Consider the following 20,312-nt stretch of genomic DNA (forward strand, 5'->3'; position numbering starts at 1 on the left):
TCTTTTTCTCTAGGTGCCCAAGGAAAATTTATTGCCTTTTACCTTCTGGGGATGTTTATTCCTTATCTTTATGCATTGTACCTCATCTGGGCTGTATTTGAGATGTTTACCCCCATCCTTGGGAGGAGTGGTTCGGAAATTCCACCTGATGTTGTGCTGGCTTCCATTTTGGCTGGTTGTACGATGATTCTCTCTTCCTATTTTGTAAGGAAAAAAATGTTTAATTTTCTTCTTTCTTCAGTTTTTTATATAAATATGTGATGAGTGTAGCCATACTATTCTGTTACATAGTGTTCCTTATTTATTATTGAGCCATTCTTAAACAAAAGAAATGGTGCATGACAGTGCATATTGTGGGTTTGGTATGGTAAGAAAATGTAGAATGGGGTTTTTGTTGTTATTTTTGCCTCCTCATCCTCCCCAATCCTCTGATGATTATACATAACTTTTCAAATTACTTGAATGTGAATTTGTAGAATGCATACCAAGTGAGAATTGGTAGAGAGGGCTTGGTGGTGAATTTTTAGAATGAATCCTAATAGTGTGTTTTGAACCTACTAATTAGAGGCCAATGTTAATACCTACATAGTAGTTCTATTACAGCTGTTAAAGCTGGTGAAGGAAGACTAATTCCGATGAGGCTTTTCCATTATCACTCTACTACCTTGCTGCTAGCACAGCAAAGTCCATTAATTGAGTGTGTGTCTTTGAGTGATATACACTTAATGACACCCCAAATGCTTTTATTTAGCAAATGAAAGAGGGTCACAGGGTTGTCATTGTTCTTTATCAGTGTTCTGCCCTCAGAGGGAGAGTCCCACCTTTGCAACCCCTGCCTCTCTTCCCTGGGACTCTCTAGAGGGAGGGAAGGACATGCTGCAGGGTTGACAACCAGAACCCCTTTGTTCGAGGAAGCTCCAGGCAGAGGTCTGCCCTTGGCAGTGTGTCCACATTCCCCAGGACTCAGGGCTCTGGCTCCCTAGGGGAGGCTGGTGTCTGTTGTGTGGCTCTTTTCACTGGACTTCCTAAGAGTAAGAAGTACTTCCTGAATACCTACAGGTACGCGCGGAGGTTTGAAGTTAGGCACGTACCTGTAGGTATAGAAAAAGCAGTTACGACTTTATTGTAGTTTCCTCTAGGGAGAAAGTGAGCTTTTCCATATTGATCCAGTAAAGGGCATCTTGTGTGGAGATTTGGATCTAGAGACAGCAGGTTAAGAATACTACATGCATGGTCAGCATTAGCCAATAAATAACTATATATATGCACCTGCGTATATAGCCCTAGAGAGTGATTCTTACACACACTATTGTTTGAGGTCAGCTGGACTAGTCCTAAAAGATACCTGAGCATTCCAGCCAGTTTACCTTTAACATAATGATTAAGTCCTTATTGGTATTTGCAGGGATGGATGGAGAATTCTAAAATGTTTTTTGTTGCTTTTAGGGTTCACTTACTTTGGTTTTAATACTAAGCCTTTAAATCCCCTGTACATGTTAGGATAGGTTTGCTGTCGTGAGAATTAGAGATGGTGGAGTTTCGTCATATGTAGATCAGGCCCTCATCTGGAGTCAGCTGACTTATGCACGGGACACCCCCAGTGTATTTAAATCGGTCAGTGAATGAAAGTTATTGAAGCTCATAAAAGATGAGATCAAAATGTGGGGCATTTCATGCTGTTCCATATGGAAGAATTAAAATGAACTCTGAAAAACTCACTGTGGAAGTTGAAAATGACCCCAAAGCATGGATATCTTGGAAACCATAAAAAAGAGGATTAAAGTATATTTCCCTCTAAATTATTTGCTAAATTCAGTAGGAGAGCTTTTGGAGAGTGCCTCTTGAAATACTTAAAAACCTCATTTAGTTTTCATTCTGGGAAACAGCTCTGCTGCTCTTTGATGGTGTGGGTTATCCTTCTCCTTATTTCCTCGTGTGTCGCGGTGTTAAGGAGAGTGTGGCTTGTTCACCCTGAGCCCATACTCCTCGGGTGATGGGGAACTGGACCACTGCGCAGTTCAGACAGCTTTTCTTGCAGTCCTAGGGGATTTTTAAAATATATTTGCTAGACAGCAATTAGATTCCTGTCAAGTGATCAGTTAACAGGTTTCCTGGGGTTATCCCATGCTGGGGCTCTCATGGTTATGTTGATTAAATGAAGGTAGCAAATTCTGTTTTGCTAACTCATGGTCTTGGGTCCTTGGGAACTTTGTCTTATTTCTGTGCTCCCACTATAAAAACCTCACATCTTTCACATCAGACCAGGACTGTTTTGCTGGCAATTACACTGGATGGGATACTGTTACACTGTGGATCTAAAATTCTTTAATTTATATAATAGAGTCGATGGTAAGTTATGACTACTGGCTTAATTCTTTATTTTCATTGCAGTAAAAATTTTCATATTCATGTTCTTTTTTACTTACCCTAGAGGGTGTGTGATAAGGGGGATGAGGCAAAAGGGGGAGCAGGCAAAAGGGGGAGCTGGGACTATATCATTGTTTCTCCAAGTGACTCCTTCAGAACCCACTAAGGGATCGGAGTCATGTATGTTCCCTACAGCTTTTAATTCAGTGATTTCATCACAAGTAAAAGGCTAACGTAAGCATATTGAGGATTTTCTGGATGCTTGTCCTCCTTGAGACTGAGTCACTTGCTTTGTCTGCCCAAGTTCAGATTTGTTGGTTTGATTGTATTGACTTCGGTTAACTTGGCATTGAAAGGGACAGTATTACTTTGTTTTGCAGTTTTTCCTGATATGCAGGTCCACGGGCAAAGGTACATCTAAATGCTAGTTCAGGTGAATCCAGTACCTGGCACATTACAGAAGCATTGAGTGAAAATTTGAATTTTACTGAACCAGGCCTTCTTCCGCTTAAAAGCTTACCTGTTTCTTTAATAAAAGCCTGATGTCATGATGTTTTGGTTAAATAGTCTGTCATGCACCGTTAACAGGGCATTGATAGAATAGGAAGTAAAATAAGGTCGTGGTTTGACTGGTGGTGGATTTACATCCTCTAGTTTCTGCGCCAACCGAGTAAACACTGTCTCACTTTCCCTTTTCCTCTCGCTGCCTGGCTGCCTGTCAGAAAGCCACCATCATGGCAGATGAGGCATCTCTCACTTACCTGGGCTCTGATTTGTGATATGGGGAAATCCCATATAACTAGTGCTTTTTTACTGGTGGAGTATGTTGGCACATGCTGATAAATTGTCTTCATTATCTGTTGGGTAACACCTGTTATAAAATAGTTAAAAGCACCTTGCTGCCAGTGGTAACTTCTTTATTTTTGTGTTTTGTGTTTTAGATTAACTTCATCTACCTTGCCAAAAGCACAAAAAAAACCATGCTGACTTTAACTTTGGTATGTACAGTTACATTCCTCCTCGTTTGCAGTGGAACTTTTTTCCCGTATAGCTCCAATCCTGCCAGTCCGAAGCCAAAGAGAGTGTTTCTTCAGGTAAGAGCAATTTTGCGTGAGCTATTTGAGATTCTGGAGAGGAAAGCCTTTTGTGTTTTTGAGCTTCACTAGTCAACAGGAAAACCAACTGACTTTTCTACTGTTGACCTATTTAGTTTTACTCAACTATTTTATGTAAAGCAGTGAGGAAAAGACTGACCAGCAAGAGGCATTCTTATCAGCTAAACACACTTTTCTCCCAAAAGACCAAATCGGAAATATCTGCTTGTTGTTTTTATTACTGTTCAAATTGTAAAAATGCAGCTACTTGGAAAAACAAGAATAAACATATATCTTGGAATAATGAGTTTTTAGAAGTGGATATTATAAAAATGTCTGCAGGATGAGTAAAAATCCAAACTCCTGTCAACTGGCAAAATAAAATAGATGTTTTAAAATGCTAGTAAAACTGATCTTAGGTAACACTCAAAGTAATATGTGACAATGAAAATAAAATAGAAAGTAATAAAATGAGTTTTAGAACTTTCTTAGGTTTCAAGTTTTTCTTCACACTTTTTAGAGCTTGTACTATAAAGAAGGGAAAAGGACTGAGTTGCCTCATTGCCAGTCATCTCTGTCAGAAGTTGTGGAGTGACCAGACAGAAAAGCCAAGAGTCATAACCTAGATAATTATTCAAAGGTTTGAATAAGTAATCATATCTGAACTTAAATGTCAGAGGGGAAATTTTGAAAAAGGGCCAGCTTCTCTTTGTTTATTGTTCTGAAGGACACAGTGACACATTTTATGTGACAAATCTTACTATTTGTGAAACCTTTAGAGAAGAAAAGCTAGTTTTTTAGGAAATTTAATGTTTTTCAGTGACTTACTACTTTTCTAAAACTTTATTTTTTTATTATTTTTTAAAATAAGTTTTTTTTTTTTTCACTTTTATTGGGGAATATCGGGAAACAGTGTGTTTCTCCAGGACCTATCAGCTCCAAGTCGTTGTCCTTCAATCTAGTTGTGAGGGCGCAGCTCAGCTCCAAATTGCGCTCTAACCAACTGAGCCATCGGCCGCCCCCCTGGCAGCTCAGCAGAAGCTCGTTGTCCTTCAGTCTAGTTGTGGAGGGCACAGCTCACTGGCCCATGTGGGAATCGAACCGGCAACCCTGACGTTCAGAGCTCATGCTCTAACCAACTGAGCCATCCGGCCTCTGCTTAAAACTTAATTTTAAATTGCAGTTGATGTACAGTATTCTGATGTACAGGTGTACAACATAGTGTCTTGCTAATTTTTATAATTACATCAGAGGTATTTAGGAAGAGTTAGACTTTTATTTTTAAAAACTGTGCTGATTTGATTTTGGAGTTCACGTCTTCCTCGGTGCCAGAAGTTGGTGAATTTTTTCTGTAAAGGGCCAGATAATAAATATTTTAAGATCTGTCAGCCATATGGTCTCTGTCACACCTGTTTTTACAGAGTGAAAGCAGCCATAAGGCAAGACCTAAACAAATGAGTGTGGCCATGTTCCATAAAGCTTTATTTATAAAAATGGTAGTGGGCCATTTGGCTTGCGGGCTGTAGTTTGCTGACCCCCTGCCCTATGTAGTCCTTTTTCTTTTCCTGTTTGATATTCTTTAGGCTGCTTTCTGCTGTTAATAAAACTATTCCAGATGGAAAATGGTGCCCTTTCATAGAATTCTGTTAAGCACACGTCTGTCATCTAGTGGTGAGCTGTGATTCCTGTTTTTCTCTGCACGAGAATTAGCTTCATGTAACACAATGAAAGGGACATGCGTGTGTATGTATATTTATCTTAGGATGTATGTGTTTTAAGTCCTTATTTAAAAGGAATTCTAGTGTTCATGTGTTTTAAATCTGAAATTAGGTTTTCAAAATTTTTATATGAAATTTAAATATGTAAATATATTCCTAAGAAATAATAAAGCCATCATCTGGACATCCATCAGCAAGTTTAAAAGAAAGAGCATTAGCAGTACCTAAGACAAACCCAAGTGTCCTTTCCTGATCCCAGCTCTTTCCCCTTCTCCATCTCCCTGGCCTCCAAAGAAGTGCTCACCCACTGCCTTGACGTTGGGAGTTACTCATTACCTTATTTTACTACATATGTATATATCCCTAAACAACATATAGTTTAGCCTGTTTTTGAACTTACAGGTAAAGCCATACCATAAATATTCTTTTGCCCAAAAGTCTGTGAGAATCTTCCCTGTTGATTTGTGTCACTGCAGTGCGTTAGTTTTCGTTGCTGAATGGACTTCTGTGGTAGGATGATGCTCCAGTTTGTTTGCCCATTCTACTGTTAATGAACATTCGGGTGTCCAGTTTTTTGCTAATATGGACAATGTTGAATCAACACTCAGGTACCTCGCAAGAGTTTCTCTAAGGTATATATTCAGGAGTGGAATTGCTGGCTTGAAGGGTATGTACATCTTCACTCTATGAGGTAACGCTAGACAGGTTCCTAGCGTGGTCGTGCCAGCCTACACTCCTGCCTCACTGTTGCCCTATAGCCACAGCATTTCTGGGTATCGTCAGACTTACCCATTTTTATTAATCTGGGGTGGGGATGTAGCTGACGGAGTTCAAACAGTAGTTTTCTCATTAGCCTTGTTCTTTCCAGCATATGACTAGAACATTTCATGACTTGGATGGAAACATAGTTAAGCGGGACTCTGGAATATGGATCAATGGGTTTGATTACACCGGAATGTCTCACGTAACCCCTCACGTTCCGGAGATCAACGACACCATCCGGGCTCACTGCGAGGAGAGTGCGCCCCTGTGTGGTTTCCCGTGGTACCTTCCAGTGCACTTTCTGATCAGGTTGGTTCCCTACTGTTCTGCTGTCGCTGGAGGTTAGTTTGTTCTCCAGTCCTGTCACTGTATCAGGACTTCCTTATTTAAACTGGTTCACCCCAAAGGCAAGTGCTATTTATACTGTTTTTTTCTATCACTGCAAAAGTTCTGTTTGTTTCTTTGCTGTTTGCAAATTCAAGAAGTATTTCCTGTAGAAATCTGAGTCGCTAGAAAGGGTGGCCCCCTTCACTGATCTGGGAAGTTTTTATGGTTTGGCAGTGAAGGATTAGATGAGAAGAAATAGGATGAGTAGCGGAATCAAGGTCACCTAGGACCCTTTATTCTCGACTTTGAGGTTTGATTATGCAGTAACCTGGGCTTCAGAGGATTTGGCATTGTTTATTATGCCCATCAGAGTTTATTTTCATACCCCAAAATGTGTTTCATATATTCTGAACACTTCCATGAGTTATAGATAGCTAGCATCCTAAATATTATTGAAATATTGAATTCCATCCCAAATAGGAAAAACTGGTATCTTCCTGCCCCAGAGGTTTCCCCGAGAGATCCTGTTCATTTCAGACTCGTCTCCAAAGAACAGACACCCTGGGATTCTATAAAGCTGACCTTTGAAGCAACAGGTAAGTCATGAGTTTTTTCTTGCTGCCTTTAGTTCTTCAAATGTTTAATAAGAATGTATTTTTTTTCCTCAAATTTTTAATAGTGGCCAGCAACTTAGTGTTTCTAAAAACAATTGAAGCTGGTTATGATTTTTTAAAGACAATTTAACAGCCTTTGTATTTTATTTATTTTATTGGGGGACAGTTGTGTTTCTCCAGGGCCCATCAGCTCCAAGTCGTCGTCCTTCAATCTAGTTGTGGAGGGCGCAGCTCAGCTCCAAGTCCAGTTGCCATTTTCAACCTTTAGTTGCAGGGGTCGCAGCCCACCATCCCATGCAGGAATTGAACCGGCAACCTTGTTGTTGAGAGCCTGTACTCTAACCAACTGAGCCATCTGGCCGCCCCAGCCTTTGTATTTTCGAGCAGTTTTAGATTTTCACAAAAATTGAGCAAAAGTACAGAGTTTCCATATGACCCCATCCTCCAGCTTCCTCTGTTAACATCTTGCATTAGTATGGTACATTTCTTATAATGATTAGCCAGTATTGATACATTATTATTATTATTAGGTTGGTGCAAAAGTAACTGTGGTTTAAAAGGTTAAAAATAATTGCAAAAACTGCAATTACTTTTGCACCAACCTAATAGCTAATGTCCTTAGTTTAGACTGAGGTTCAGTTCACTCTGTGTTGTGTAATACTGGGAGGCTTGACAAATGTATCGTACAGTGTCATGCAGAATAGACTCAGTGCCCTGAAAACCACTGCGTTCCACTTATTCTCATCCTTCTCTCCTCTTCACTCCCCCGTAACCACTGATCTTTTTGTCTCTCTGTTTTGCCTTTTTCAGAATACCGTATAGCCAGGATCAAACCGATTGTAGCCTTCTTAGATTGGCTTCTTTCATTTAGCAACATGCATGTAAGGTGCCTTCATGTCTTTTAGTGGCTTGATAGCTCATTTCTTTTTATTGCTGAATAACACTATGAATGCACGACAGTTTGTTTATCCATTCACCTACTGAAAAACTCGGTTGCCTCCAGTTTTGGGCAATTACGAATAAAGCTGCTATAAACGTGTGTGTAGGTTTTTGTGTGGACATAAGTTTTCAGCTCATTTGGATAAATACCAAGGAGCACAACTGCTGGCTTGTATGGTAAGCTTATATTTACCTTTGTAAGAAACTGCCAAACTGTCTTCCAAAGGGGCTACACTGTTTTGCTTTCCTCAGCAGTGAATGCGAGTTCCTGTTGCTCTGAGTCCTCATCAGCTTTTGGTGCTGTAGCGTTTTGGGTTTTAGCCTTTCTGGTAGATACGCAGTGGTCGTTTTAATTTGCAGTTCCCTAATGGTACATGTTTAGCATCTTTTCATTATGCTTATTTGCCATTTGTGTATCTTCTCTGGTGAGGTGTCTATTTAGATCTATTGTCTATTAATTGGGTTGTTAGCTTATTGTTGAGATTTATGAGTTCTATGTATATATGGATATAAATCCTTTGTTAGGTAAGTGCTTTGCAAATATTTTCTCTCAGTCTGGCTTGTCCTTTCATTCTTTTGATAGTGTTTTTTTTTTTTTTTTTTTTTTTTTTTTTTTTTACAGAGCATAAATTTTTAAATTTAATGAAGTCCAGCTTAATTAAATGTTGTTTTGTGGATCTTGCTTTTGGTATTGGATCTAAAAATCATTGCCACACCCAAGGGCTCTAGCTTTTCTCCAATGTTATCTCCTAGAAGTTTTTAATTTTGTGTTTTATATTTAGGTCTACATTTTAAGTTAATTGTTACGAAAGATGTAAGGTCTGTGTCTAGATTCATTTCTTTTGCAGGTGGATTTCCACTTGTTCCAGTACCGTTTGTTGAAGACCATCCTGTTTTCACTGACTTGCCTATTTCTTTGTCAAACATCAGTTGATTATATTTGCATGGGTCTATTTCTGGGCTCTCTGTTCTGTTCTGCTTATCTAGCTAGTGCTCTGTTGTTTTGCCATTACTGTATTGTTTTGACCACTGCAGCTATACAGTGAGTCTTGAAGTTGGGTAGTGATACTCCTCCAACTTTATTCTTGAGTATATTGCTTGTCTTTTGTCTTTCCACATGTCAGTTAGTTAATATCCACAAAATAACTTTCTGGCATTTTGAGTGGAATTGCATTGAATCTATAGATCAAGTTGGGGGCAAATGATACCTTAACAATATTTACTCTTCCTAAATGACATGGAATACCTATATCTTGCTTAATTTTTTAAAATTTATTGGGGTGACAATTGTTAGTAAAATTACATAGATTTCAGGTGTACAATTCTGTAATACATCATCTATAAATCCCATTGTGTGTTCACCACCCGGTGTCAGTTCTCCTTCCATCACCATATATTTGATCCCCCTTTTGTTTAATTTCTTTCATTAGAGTTTTGTAGTTTTCCTGACAATAGATTTGTGCATCTCTTCTTAGATTTATACCTAAGTATTTCATTGGGGGTGTGTGTGCTAATGTAACTAGTACTGTTCATTGATGGTATATAGGAAAGCAATTGACTTTTGTATATTAATCTTGTATCCTGTAGCCTTGCTATATTGTATATTAGAGTTTTTTTGTTGTTGCTTCTTTTGAATTTCCTACATATGAGTACATGATCATGTCATCTGCAAACAAAGAAAAAAATTTCTTTCTTCCCAATCATTATACCTTTTATTTCCTTTTCTCTTACTGCATTAGCTAGGACTTCCTAGTATGATTTTGAAAAGGAGTGGTAAGAGTGGATGTCCTTGCTTTGTTCCGCATTTTAGTGGGAAAGTTTCTAGTTTCTTAACCAACTGGATGTGATGTTACTGTAGATTTTCCGTAGATGTTCTTTATCAGGAAGTTCCCCTCTATTTGAAGTGTGCTGAGAGTGTTTACTGCAAATGGAGGTTGGGTTTTGTCAAATGCTTTTCTATTAATATGATCATATGATTTCTATTTGGCCTGTTGATGTGATAGATTACATTAATTGATTTTCAAATATTGAACTACTTACTAATCTAGCATAATTGTAATAAAGCCCACTTAGTCATAGTATATGATTCTTTTTTTACAAAATATATTGCTGGATTTGATTTGCTCATATTATGTTGAGAATTTTTACATCTATGTTCATAAGAGATACTAGTCTGTAAGTTTTCTTATAATGTCTTTGTGTGGTCTTGGTATTAGGGTGATGCTGGCCTCATAGAATTAGCTAGGAAGTGTTTTCTCTGCTTCTATCTTAAGAGGTTGCAGAGAACTGGTATAATTTTTCCTTAAATATTTGGTAGAATTCACCAGTGAACCCAGCTGGGCCTGGTTTTTTGTTTTGGAAGGTCATTAATTATTGATTCAATTTCTTTAATAAATATAGGACTATTCAGATTGTGTATTTCTTCTTGGGTGGCTTTTGGTAGATTATGCCTTTGAAGGAATTGGTCCTTTTTATCTGGGTTATTCAATTTGTGAGCACAGAGTTGTTCATAATATTCTTTTATGATCCTTTTACTGTCCATTGGATCTGTAATAATGTCCTCTCTTTCATTTCTGAGATTAGTAATTTATGTTTTTTTTCTCTCTCTCTCCTTTTTCTCTTAGTTTGCCTGGGTAGAGGCTTATCAATTTTTTTGATCTTTTCAGAGAACCAGTTTTCTATTTCATTGATTTTTCTCTGTTGATTTGCTGCTTTAATTTCATTGATTTCTGCTCTAAATCCTCACTAACATTGTCTATAGGTTCTTGGAAACTGTGACTTTAAACAAAAAGACGTGTAACAAAACCAGTTTTACCATAGGGTAACGAGTTAAGTTCTTGTGGCATGTTTCTGGTCACAAAAACATCACCAAACGTCTAAATAAAGACCCAAAACACTTAGGATTCAAATATTGAAATACATGTGAGCTATACACACACTTAAGAAAGATTGATAAAAACAAGTAAGATAATTATTTTCCAAACAGCTCATTCCAGTTCAGGGTCGGGTCATGGGGGGCCCGTCTCTCCTGGCAGCTCAGGGAGCCAGGCTCCCAGGAACCCACCCTGGACAGGATGCCCTTCCATCACAGGGCGCACTCACACACACACACCCAATACTCACTCAGACTGGGACAATTTAGACAAATCAAGTTAGTTTAGCTAATGTGCACGTCTTTGGGATGTAGGAGGACACCAGAGGACCCAGAGAAATCTGACGCAGACATGGGGGAGAACATGCAAACTCCATATAGACAATGGCCCCCAGCCAGGAATCCATTTTTTATTTTCTCATCAGTGTTATAATGAAACACTGAACAATATGTTATTTGAGGACCTGCTGTATTTCTTTTTCTTTTTCTTTTTTCAATTGGGGAATATTGGGAAACTGTGTGTTTCTCCAGGGCCCATCAGCTCCAAGTCAATCTAGCTGTGGAGGGTGCAGCTCAGCTGTGAGTCCAGTCACCGTTTTCAATCTTAGTTGCAGGGGGCGCAGCCCACCATCCCATGGGGAAATTGAACCCGCAACCTTGTTGTTGAGAGCTCGCGCTCTAACCAACTGAGCCATCTGGCCGCCCCTTGAATTAACTTTTGTGTATAGCGTGAGGTAGACATCAAGGTTCTTTTTGGTAGTTAACCAATAGAATGAAGAATTATGGGAATTAAATGCCTTAGCTGACACTATTGAAGCTGAATACTTTTGTTCTCTAGGCTTTTTAAATTTAATAAGAAACAAATTTATTTTGCACCTGGTTTTCCTCTTCATGCCAGTAAGTTTTCTAATTTTATTTAATCACCAGCCTGTAAAAAGGAAGCACAGACCTTTCTCTATCCTTTATGCACAATTTGGAGAATTCCACCAAAATTCAGGTTCCTGCCAGGCAAGTTGCACGTCTACCACACCTGGTTTGTGATTACAAATGTCAAGAAATCAGGAAAAAAAATTTTTTAACTGTGTGTGTGTGTGTGTAGGTGTGTTTGTGCACCAGTTACCGCACTTTCAATTGTAGAAGCTTTCTAGTTTGGTGGTTGGGAGTATTACGATCCTTTGCAGCTTTTTTCAGTATTTATCTTGATATTTTTGCGTATTTGTTTTCCCATGTGAACTTTAGTATTAACTCTAATATTAAGCTTATTGCTATTTTGAGGTCTATAATAATAAATTTATAAATTAGGGAGAAGTTGACATTATAATGTTGAGTCAGCCTATTCATGACCTGGGAATGTCTTTCATGCATTAAAATCTATTTTTGTGTCTTTCAGGAGTGTTATAAAATTTTCCTCATCTAGGTTTTGTTGCTATTATAATTGGGGTTTTCTCTACCAGTATGTCTTCTAACTGGTTTTATTTTGTATTTATGAAGGCAATTGACTTCTGTATGTCAATTTTATATCTTGCTACCTCAACCTTTTATTTTTTGAATTAATCATGATACTCCAGGGTTCTCCAGGTACATATACCAGGAATTGCCAAACTTTAAAGAGCCAGATAGTAAATATTTTGGGCTTTGCTATATGAGTATGTCTCTGTTGTAGATTTTTTAAACCACACTACACTTTCAAAACATACAAGCTATTGTTAGCCTGAAAGCCATACCAAAACAGACCTCAGGTATAGCTTGGTAATTACTGCATATCATCTGCAAATAGTTTCATTTCTTCTTTACCAATTCTTTTTTTTTTTCTCTTTACCAATTCTTATGCCTCTAATTGATTTGTCTAAATGGCTAATGTTTCTAGCCTAGTGTAGAACAGTTCAGATAATAGCATTCTTGCCTCGTCTTGCCTCGTTCTTGGTATCAGTACAAAGGTCTCTAGTGTTTTCCCATTATGTAAGATACTAGCTTCAGGACTAAGGTATAATATTTTTTGTCATGTTAAGCAAGCATTCATCAGTTGTGATTTCATGAATTTTTTGGTTTTTTAAAAAGGAATGAAAAAAAGGAATGGTTTTTAATTTTGTGAAAGGCTCTTTTTAGTTTTCTATAATCAGAGGATTTTTCTTCCTTGGATATTTTAATATGGTATATTCCATCAGTCATGGCTTATTATTAATGTGCTGTTGGATGTTTGCTAATATTTTATTTAGAAGTTTTGTATCAATACTCAGTGAATAATATTGGACCATGTGTGTTTTTCTTGTTTATTTTTTTGGGTACTGTATCAGATTTGTTATACATTATATATATAAAAACATCATAAATGTTATACACATCATGAAAATGGGTAAGTTTTCCTTAATTTTCAATGCTTTGGAACAGTTTATGGAGCACTGGAACTATTTGGTTGAAAAGTTGGCTTGAATTCCTCTCTGAAGCCACCTGGGACTGGTGCTTTATTGGTTGGGTAGTTTAACTTTTTCTAGGGAAATTGCTCTGCTTAAGTCTTATAGCTGTTTTCAGTTTTGGTCACCTGTATTTTCCTAGAAAAGCATCCATTTCATCCGGGTTTTCAAATTTGTGAGTGTAGAGGTCTGCAAAGTAGCTGTGTGTGATTTACACATTTCTTCTGTTTATTTTTATTTCTTTTTGCATACTTGTGTTTGCTCCACTCCCCTTCCCTCCCTGCCTTTTTCTTAACCAAGTTAGCTAGTGGGGTCTTGTTCATTTAAAAAAAAAGACTCGATTGTTTAAGGTAGGTCTGTTTTGTTCTATTGTTTCATTGGTTTCAGCTTCTATCTGTATTTCCTAACTTGTGCTTTCTTTTTGTTTACTTTGTTGTTCATTTTAATTTGTTATTTTGTTTTTACTGAAACAAATGTTTATTGCTGTGGATTTGCCTCTTATCACTGCTTTACATGTGTCTCATAGTTTGATATGTAGTATTTGCTGTTTAAAAAATTTCCATAATTTTTGTTTTTATTTCGTCATTCATCCATGAGTCGTAAATAGAAGACCTTTTATGCCCAGGTAGAATGCTGTTTTGTTGTTGATTTCAAGTTTTATTGAATTATGATCAGTGTTATTTGTAATATTTCAATTTTATAGGATTTTCTTATGTTTCCTTTGTGACCTAGTATTTTATTTTTATGAATGTTTCATGCCCACTTGAGAAGATATATCCTGTATTATCAGCATGTAAAGTTTGATAGGGGTCTACTTCACTGATCATTTTTAGATCCTTTTTTTCATTGTTTTTTGTTCAATTTACATGCCTTGTACTAAGAGTGGAATTTTAGTCTCTTATTTGTGGGTGTGCTTCTTACATCTCCTGTAGTTTTGCTTCATAAGTGGTTGCTATTTTATTTGGTGCACAGAATTCTAATTATTATTGTGAATTAGAGCTTTTAGTATTAAAGTGTCTTCTTACTTTTGAAGTCTGTTTTTCTTGAATTCTATTTTTTTCTGATATCAGAGGTTTTTTTTAAAATTGTGTCTATTTGCCTGAAATACCTTTGTTCATACCTTTATTTTTACCCTTTCTGAATCTGTTTAAATATGTTTCTTGAATCTAGTATATCATTAGGTCTGGCTTTGTGAACCAAGTTGAAGACTTTTTTTATTTCAGTTGCTGAGTTAGGTCTGTTCACATTTATTTTTTCAATTCATTTGTTTATATTTAGGAACTTGTTTTTTGGTATTATAAGGGAATTTTAGCATTTATTTATTTTATTTTTACTGGGGAAGATTAGGGAACAGTGTTTTTTTCCAGGACCCATCAGCTCCAAGTCAAGTCGTTGTTTTCAGTCTAGTTGTGGTGCGCGCAGCTCACTGGCCCATGTGGGAATCGAACCAGCGATCTTGGTGTTATCACTGCGCTCTAACCGCCTGAGCCAACTGTCTGCCCTGTTCACATTTATTTTTATGACTGATGCATTTGGTCTAAACTTTGTCAGGGTGTTTTATAATTGTGTTTTATTTGTTCTGCTCCTTTTTCTGTGAAGTGTCTTCTTTGTTCTTTAATTAAAAAGTATTTTCTGGTACTTAAGGTTTCTACTTTTGCTTGGATCACCTGTTTTTAACCTCTTACTATCCGTGTGGCAGGTTTTAACGGCATTCTTTAACTGTTAGCCTATACAACAGTTTGCTAATACTTTCCTCTTTCCCTCTCTCAGTGTTAATTACATGCAACATTTGCACATTAGTGTTACACCCTCACCTCAATATGTGTCTTAGTAGTATTCGTATTTGGATATTTTAAAATCCCCACTATCTTCTTTTGCTGTAGTTTCTGCAGTTCTCTCTTGGTTAGATGAAGCTTATTCTCTAGATTTCTGAAGAAAGGCTCTCGTGAGTGCCAGGTTCTTCTGTGTTTAAATGACAGGGTCAAGGCATAAACCCAGGTTTTCTCACTGTAGACTCTGTGCCTTTCAGCTGCACCTCAGTACTTACTTGTTTACAACCCACTGAAAGTCCAAACTGGCCAACTCCCATGAGGTTTGCGGTGAGCGTCTTTAAAGTGATAAAAGGCATGAACTTCATAGTCTGGTTGGGTTGTAGGTTGATTGCTTTTCTATTGATGCTTTTCTAAAAAATTGTTTTAAATGATTGTCTTTCCTCTTACGTTACAGGACCAAGCCATATGTCATTCTATGTTCGAACTCACAAAGGGTCAACACTTTCTCAGTGGTCTCTTGGCAATGGCACCCCAGTCACAAGTAAAGGAGGAGACTACTTTGTATTTTACTCCCATGGACTCCATGCCTCTGCCTGGCAGTTCTGGATAGAAGTCCAGGTGGGCATTTCCCAGCATTGCTGTATCATTGATCAGGTTCCCAGGTGTTATTTGGCAAGAATCAAATACGTGGACTCAGTATTCTGCCGTCTTAGCACTACAGCACTAACTTATTTTCTCTCCCAGGTCTCGGAAGAACAGCCCGAGGGAATAGTCACCGTGGCCCTCGCTGCTCACTATCTTTCCGGGGAAGACAAGAGATCCTCCCAGCTGGATACTCTGAAGGACAAGTTCCCAGACTGGACGTTTCCCTCGGCCTGGGTGTGCACCTACGATCTCTTTGTGTTTTAATCTTGTGGATGAGCTCTGAGTACATGTCTGGGGGAGACTTCCTGTGCCACGGTTTCTCCCTCTGCTACATGGACGTTTGTCACTTAAGTCGGTGGATTTTAATGAGCAGACTGTCAAGAGAGAGCTTTGTGGGCCACCACCACTCTCCAGGCCGAGCACCGTCACGGTTACACGGGGGGCAGTGAGGCATGGCCTTTTTGACACTTGAAAATGCCAGTTTTCTGGCACATAAGCACATGTGGGTACTGCCACTACACTAACATGTCACTTTATAAGCCCTTAAGGACAAAAGCCAAGAAACCACTTCAATAGTTGTCCCCTTAGGATCACAAAAGATGCTGAAGATAATGTAAGACCACTGTTAATGAGACAAATGACATTTCCAGTTAAAGCCCAAGACCATTTATTGTGTCAGTGGATGGTGGGGAGAAACCACATCCACTCGAGTGATAGTCTCTAGAAAGCTCTTCATCAGCAAGCTATTACCATAAGCACCGGGGAAGATCCACTGGGCTTTCGAGGGCCCAGCCTGTGCTGGGAGCTGTGCTTCTTCAGGCTGCATCTCTGGTGGAGCCCAGGACCCCTCATGGGCAAAACTGTGCTGATTGGTGACGCCTGGCCTTGTGATAGCTGGTCACCAAGATGCATCATGGTGATGTCTTGCTCAGGTTTGCAAAGCCCATTTCCCTCTGAAACCTGTCTGTCCCCCCTCTCTACCAGTTTGAGGAGAGGAGCATTTGTCCAGCTATATTCTCCTGTGGGTTTTCACAGGTTCTTTTGGTTCAGATTGTACAAGTATACAACCTTCCTTCCAGCACTGAGGTCCCATGGTGGCTATTCTGGGGCAGGGGGCTTGGGAGTGGCTGAGCATTTTATATTTATACTGTTTGTTTTGCAGGAGTTTTCTGTTATCCACGGTTAATCTTTTAGGGCATAATTTTATTGATGCATAGGGTCCTTGTTTTTTAGCCACTTGAACAGATTGGTTTCTCAGTAACTTAGCTCTAGTAGGGCTGGCTTTTCTGAGACTTGAGGTGTGGCTTGTAGTGGAATGAGATCCCTGTACGTACAGCTGGTGGGATTCAGATCCTGCATAATGGCAGTCCTGGGACTTAAAGGTGCTTTTCATTTTGAAGAAGATGGCTGTTTAGCTTGTGAGGCCTATCACAGCAGTGGAAGGGTTTGGTGAGATTAGTGGTAAATTTTCCTTTTTTTTCCCATTAAGAAATGTAAAAAAACACAAAATTTTAAAAAATTTTTTGGACAAACTTTGAGTTTAGTAAACATAGACCAAAAAGAACATTTTAAAGAAAAGCCATAGTAAAAATTAAAAAATTGGCACTTGGATCCATCTTAGGAAGAACAAAGTAAGCACACCACAGGAGGAAATTCTTGAAGCTGCTTGTGTGACACGTACAATGATTTCTTAGTCATGCTCCTCATTGCCTGCCTGATTTGTGACTCTCTAAAAGACTGACTGGGCCCCCACACACAGCAGGGCTACCACCAGAGCTGAATGGTAATGAGCTGGCTGTGACACGCATGGACACTGGAACCATTCCTTTTTTCTTGACTTTGTAGAAACCATGTATTACTCATCTCAAGTAATTCAGGTTTCTGGCTCCTACCATTTATCTGTGAGGCCAGAGGATTTCTGAATGTGTCAGGTGGTATATAAAGTTTGCAGTGTTTATAGCTTGTATAGAATCCTAATTGTGGTGGTGAAACAGTAATATCTCAGTGAATTTCAAAATGTAGTCAGTTCTCCTTATCTCCAGGTTCGTATCCACAGATTCAACTAACCACGGATAGAAAATACTTGGAAAAAATGTTACATTGTTGCTGACATGTACTATGTAGGTGGCTATAATGGTTGCATCTGTACTAAACATGTACAAACTTTTCTCCTAGTCATTCCCTAAGCAATACAGTATTAACAACTATTTACATAGCATTTACATTGAATTATGTATTATAACTAATCTAGAGATGATTTAAAGTAATACAGGAAGATGGACATAGGTTATATGCAAATACTACTACACCATTTTATATAAGGGATCTGAACAGCCAGGATTTGGGTATTCCAGGGAGGTCCTGGAACCAACCCCCTGTGGATTTTGAGGGATGACTGTACAGGCATAGTTCTGTCCCTGTGGTTAATCTGAAATTGATTACTAGAAATTTTTTAAGAAGCAAAATCCAAGTGTTGAGGAAGAGACTTTGTATGAAACACAAATAGTTCTGTGACTTTTTTTTTTTTTTTTTACTATGGGACGGATGTTGTTATTCCTTTCCAGTAATAATCATGTTTTTCTTTCTACCTTTGGGTTATATCTTTATACATAAACAATTCTCTTTTGTCTTTGGGTTTCTTTAGCATTATAAAGCTTTGATGTTATGCAGGGTAACAAGATGCTCACTAGTCTCTAGGCGTGGATAAGATCCTGGGAGATTGTTTTAATGCTGGAAATGGTTAAGGAATTACAATATTCAAAGCTTTGTTACTAAGTAGTCACTGAGGTTAAAGAACTTACAGGTTTTTGTTTTTTTCTTTCAGTATCTGATCATTTGAATAACATTTCTAAAAAGGTTATTTCCTACAGAATTTAAATGTAAGTAGCAGAGTACTGCACATTCAGGGAAAGTGTAAAGAATTGTGATTTTGAATAAGTTCTTTCTTAAAATTTAGTGTCAGACCTATGAATGATTGTTGCATGAAGCATTTGTTTCCACAGTTTAGCAGATATTAATAATAATCATGATAGGATTCCTAAAATGTTGTCACTGAGGGGGGCCATAAACCAGTCTCTCCTGACTCACGAAGCTTTGGGAAGAATGATTATGTCTGTCCATTTCTTTTCACTGGTTTGCTGACGATTAATTGTTGCCTTACAATGTTACTGAAATAAACTTTTTAATGTCTTAGTATCTTTAACAGAAAAACAGATCTTTATTAATTGTCCTGTAGCTTTATATTTGAAGGGTTATTTCAAGTCTACAGAGCCTTTTAAAGCCTTCTTTTAAAAGAATTGCTGTTAAAAGACCTAGCAGGCTCATGTGAGTAAAGAACTCATCATGGAAATGTTATTTTACTTCAACTGGAATCCTTTTTGCTGTGTAATGAGATTGTGCATGTGAATTACACAGAAATTAATGACCTTTTATTGGGTAAATGTTGAGCTTCAGCATATATAAGAGTTTTAAATCACTGAAGCACTAACAAAGATGGATGTTCTTTTGTTGGTAGCTAAGGGTAGGAGGGAGGGAAGAAGAAATTATCTTTCAGCTGGAGAGTGACCACCGCTCACTCTAATCTCCACCAGCAACCCCATAAAGAGCACCCACATCCCTGTGCAAATTATTTCACTTTCTGAGTGAATTCTCTCAAAACAGTTCAGAACAAGGTGAAACAGCTGAAAACAACTACTTCTAATACACCTCGCCACCTTTTAGGGCCAATAAAGCCAAAATGCACTTATGCCTCTTTGTCTGTTTTTATTTAAAAAGTATCCTAGCCAATTTTGAAGTACATCAGTATATTTTTTTTGACACTACTACTGCCTTATTTGATTTGTAAAAATATATATAACATGTTGCTAATTTCTTTTCTCCAAGTTTGGTTCTACACTATGATCAAGTGAGATTTACGCCAGGAATGCAACGTTGGTCTAACACCTGACAAATCAATGAATGCAATACACCATATTAACAAAATAAAGGACAACCATCATCTACGATCATCTCGATAAATGCATAAAAAGTTTTTTGACAAAGCCTAACACCTTTTCATGATAAACACACTAATAGATAGGAACTTCCTCAACCTGATAAAGGTCATCTATGAAAAAACTCACAGCTAACATAATTCCTACCATCAGGAAGAATACAAGGATGTCCACGGGCACCTTCTATGGAGCACTGTACTGGAGGCTCCAGCCAGGGCAATGTGGCAAGAGGTAGCCAGATTAGAAAGGACGAGTTAAAACTCTAGTTGCAAACGACATGATTGTCCATACGGAAAATCCTAAGGAAACTACAAAAAACTATCACAGTTAATGAATTCGGCAGTGTTGTAGGATCCAATATCAATATACAGAAATCAATTGTATTTCTATATACTAACGAAGAACAATCCAAAAATAAAACAGTTCTATTTGCAATAGCATCAAGAAGAATAAAATTCTTAGGAATAAGCTTAACAAAAGAACAAAAGAATACTGCGAACTATAAAACTTGCTGAAAAAAATGGACAGCCCATGGTTCATGAATTGGAAAGCTTAATATTAAGATGGTAACATTCTCCAAATTGGTCTACAGATTGGAAACACTCCCTATCAAAATCCCATCTGCCTTTTGTGTGCATACACACAGAAACCGACAAGTTGATCCTAAAATTCGTATGAAATTACAAGGGACCCAGAATAGCCAAAACAGCTTTCAAAAAACTCACAGTTCACACTTTCAAAACTTCCTACAAAGTACAAATAGACTTATAGATCAATGTAGTACAAATTAACAGTCCAG

General features: G+C 38.0%; 1 protein-coding gene across 1 annotated transcript in view; it reads left to right on the top strand.

Moving 5' to 3' along the window:
• The window catches only part of ERMP1 (endoplasmic reticulum metallopeptidase 1), a 45,190-nt gene extending 25,837 nt beyond the window's left edge, over positions 1-19,353 (top strand). Inside the window, exons 10-15 of the mRNA XM_033123701.1 lie at positions 14-204; positions 3,309-3,461; positions 6,048-6,250; positions 6,749-6,864; positions 15,331-15,494; positions 15,621-19,353. Coding sequence (XP_032979592.1) covers positions 14-204; positions 3,309-3,461; positions 6,048-6,250; positions 6,749-6,864; positions 15,331-15,494; positions 15,621-15,785 — 992 coding nt within the window. The 3' untranslated portion in view covers positions 15,786-19,353. The remainder of the gene's footprint in view (positions 1-13; positions 205-3,308; positions 3,462-6,047; positions 6,251-6,748; positions 6,865-15,330; positions 15,495-15,620) is intronic.
• Positions 19,354-20,312: the final 959 nt, after the last annotated feature.

This window comes from Rhinolophus ferrumequinum, chromosome 12, assembly GCF_004115265.2.
Source record: "Rhinolophus ferrumequinum isolate MPI-CBG mRhiFer1 chromosome 12, mRhiFer1_v1.p, whole genome shotgun sequence".
Lineage (NCBI taxonomy): Eukaryota > Metazoa > Chordata > Mammalia > Chiroptera > Rhinolophidae > Rhinolophus > Rhinolophus ferrumequinum.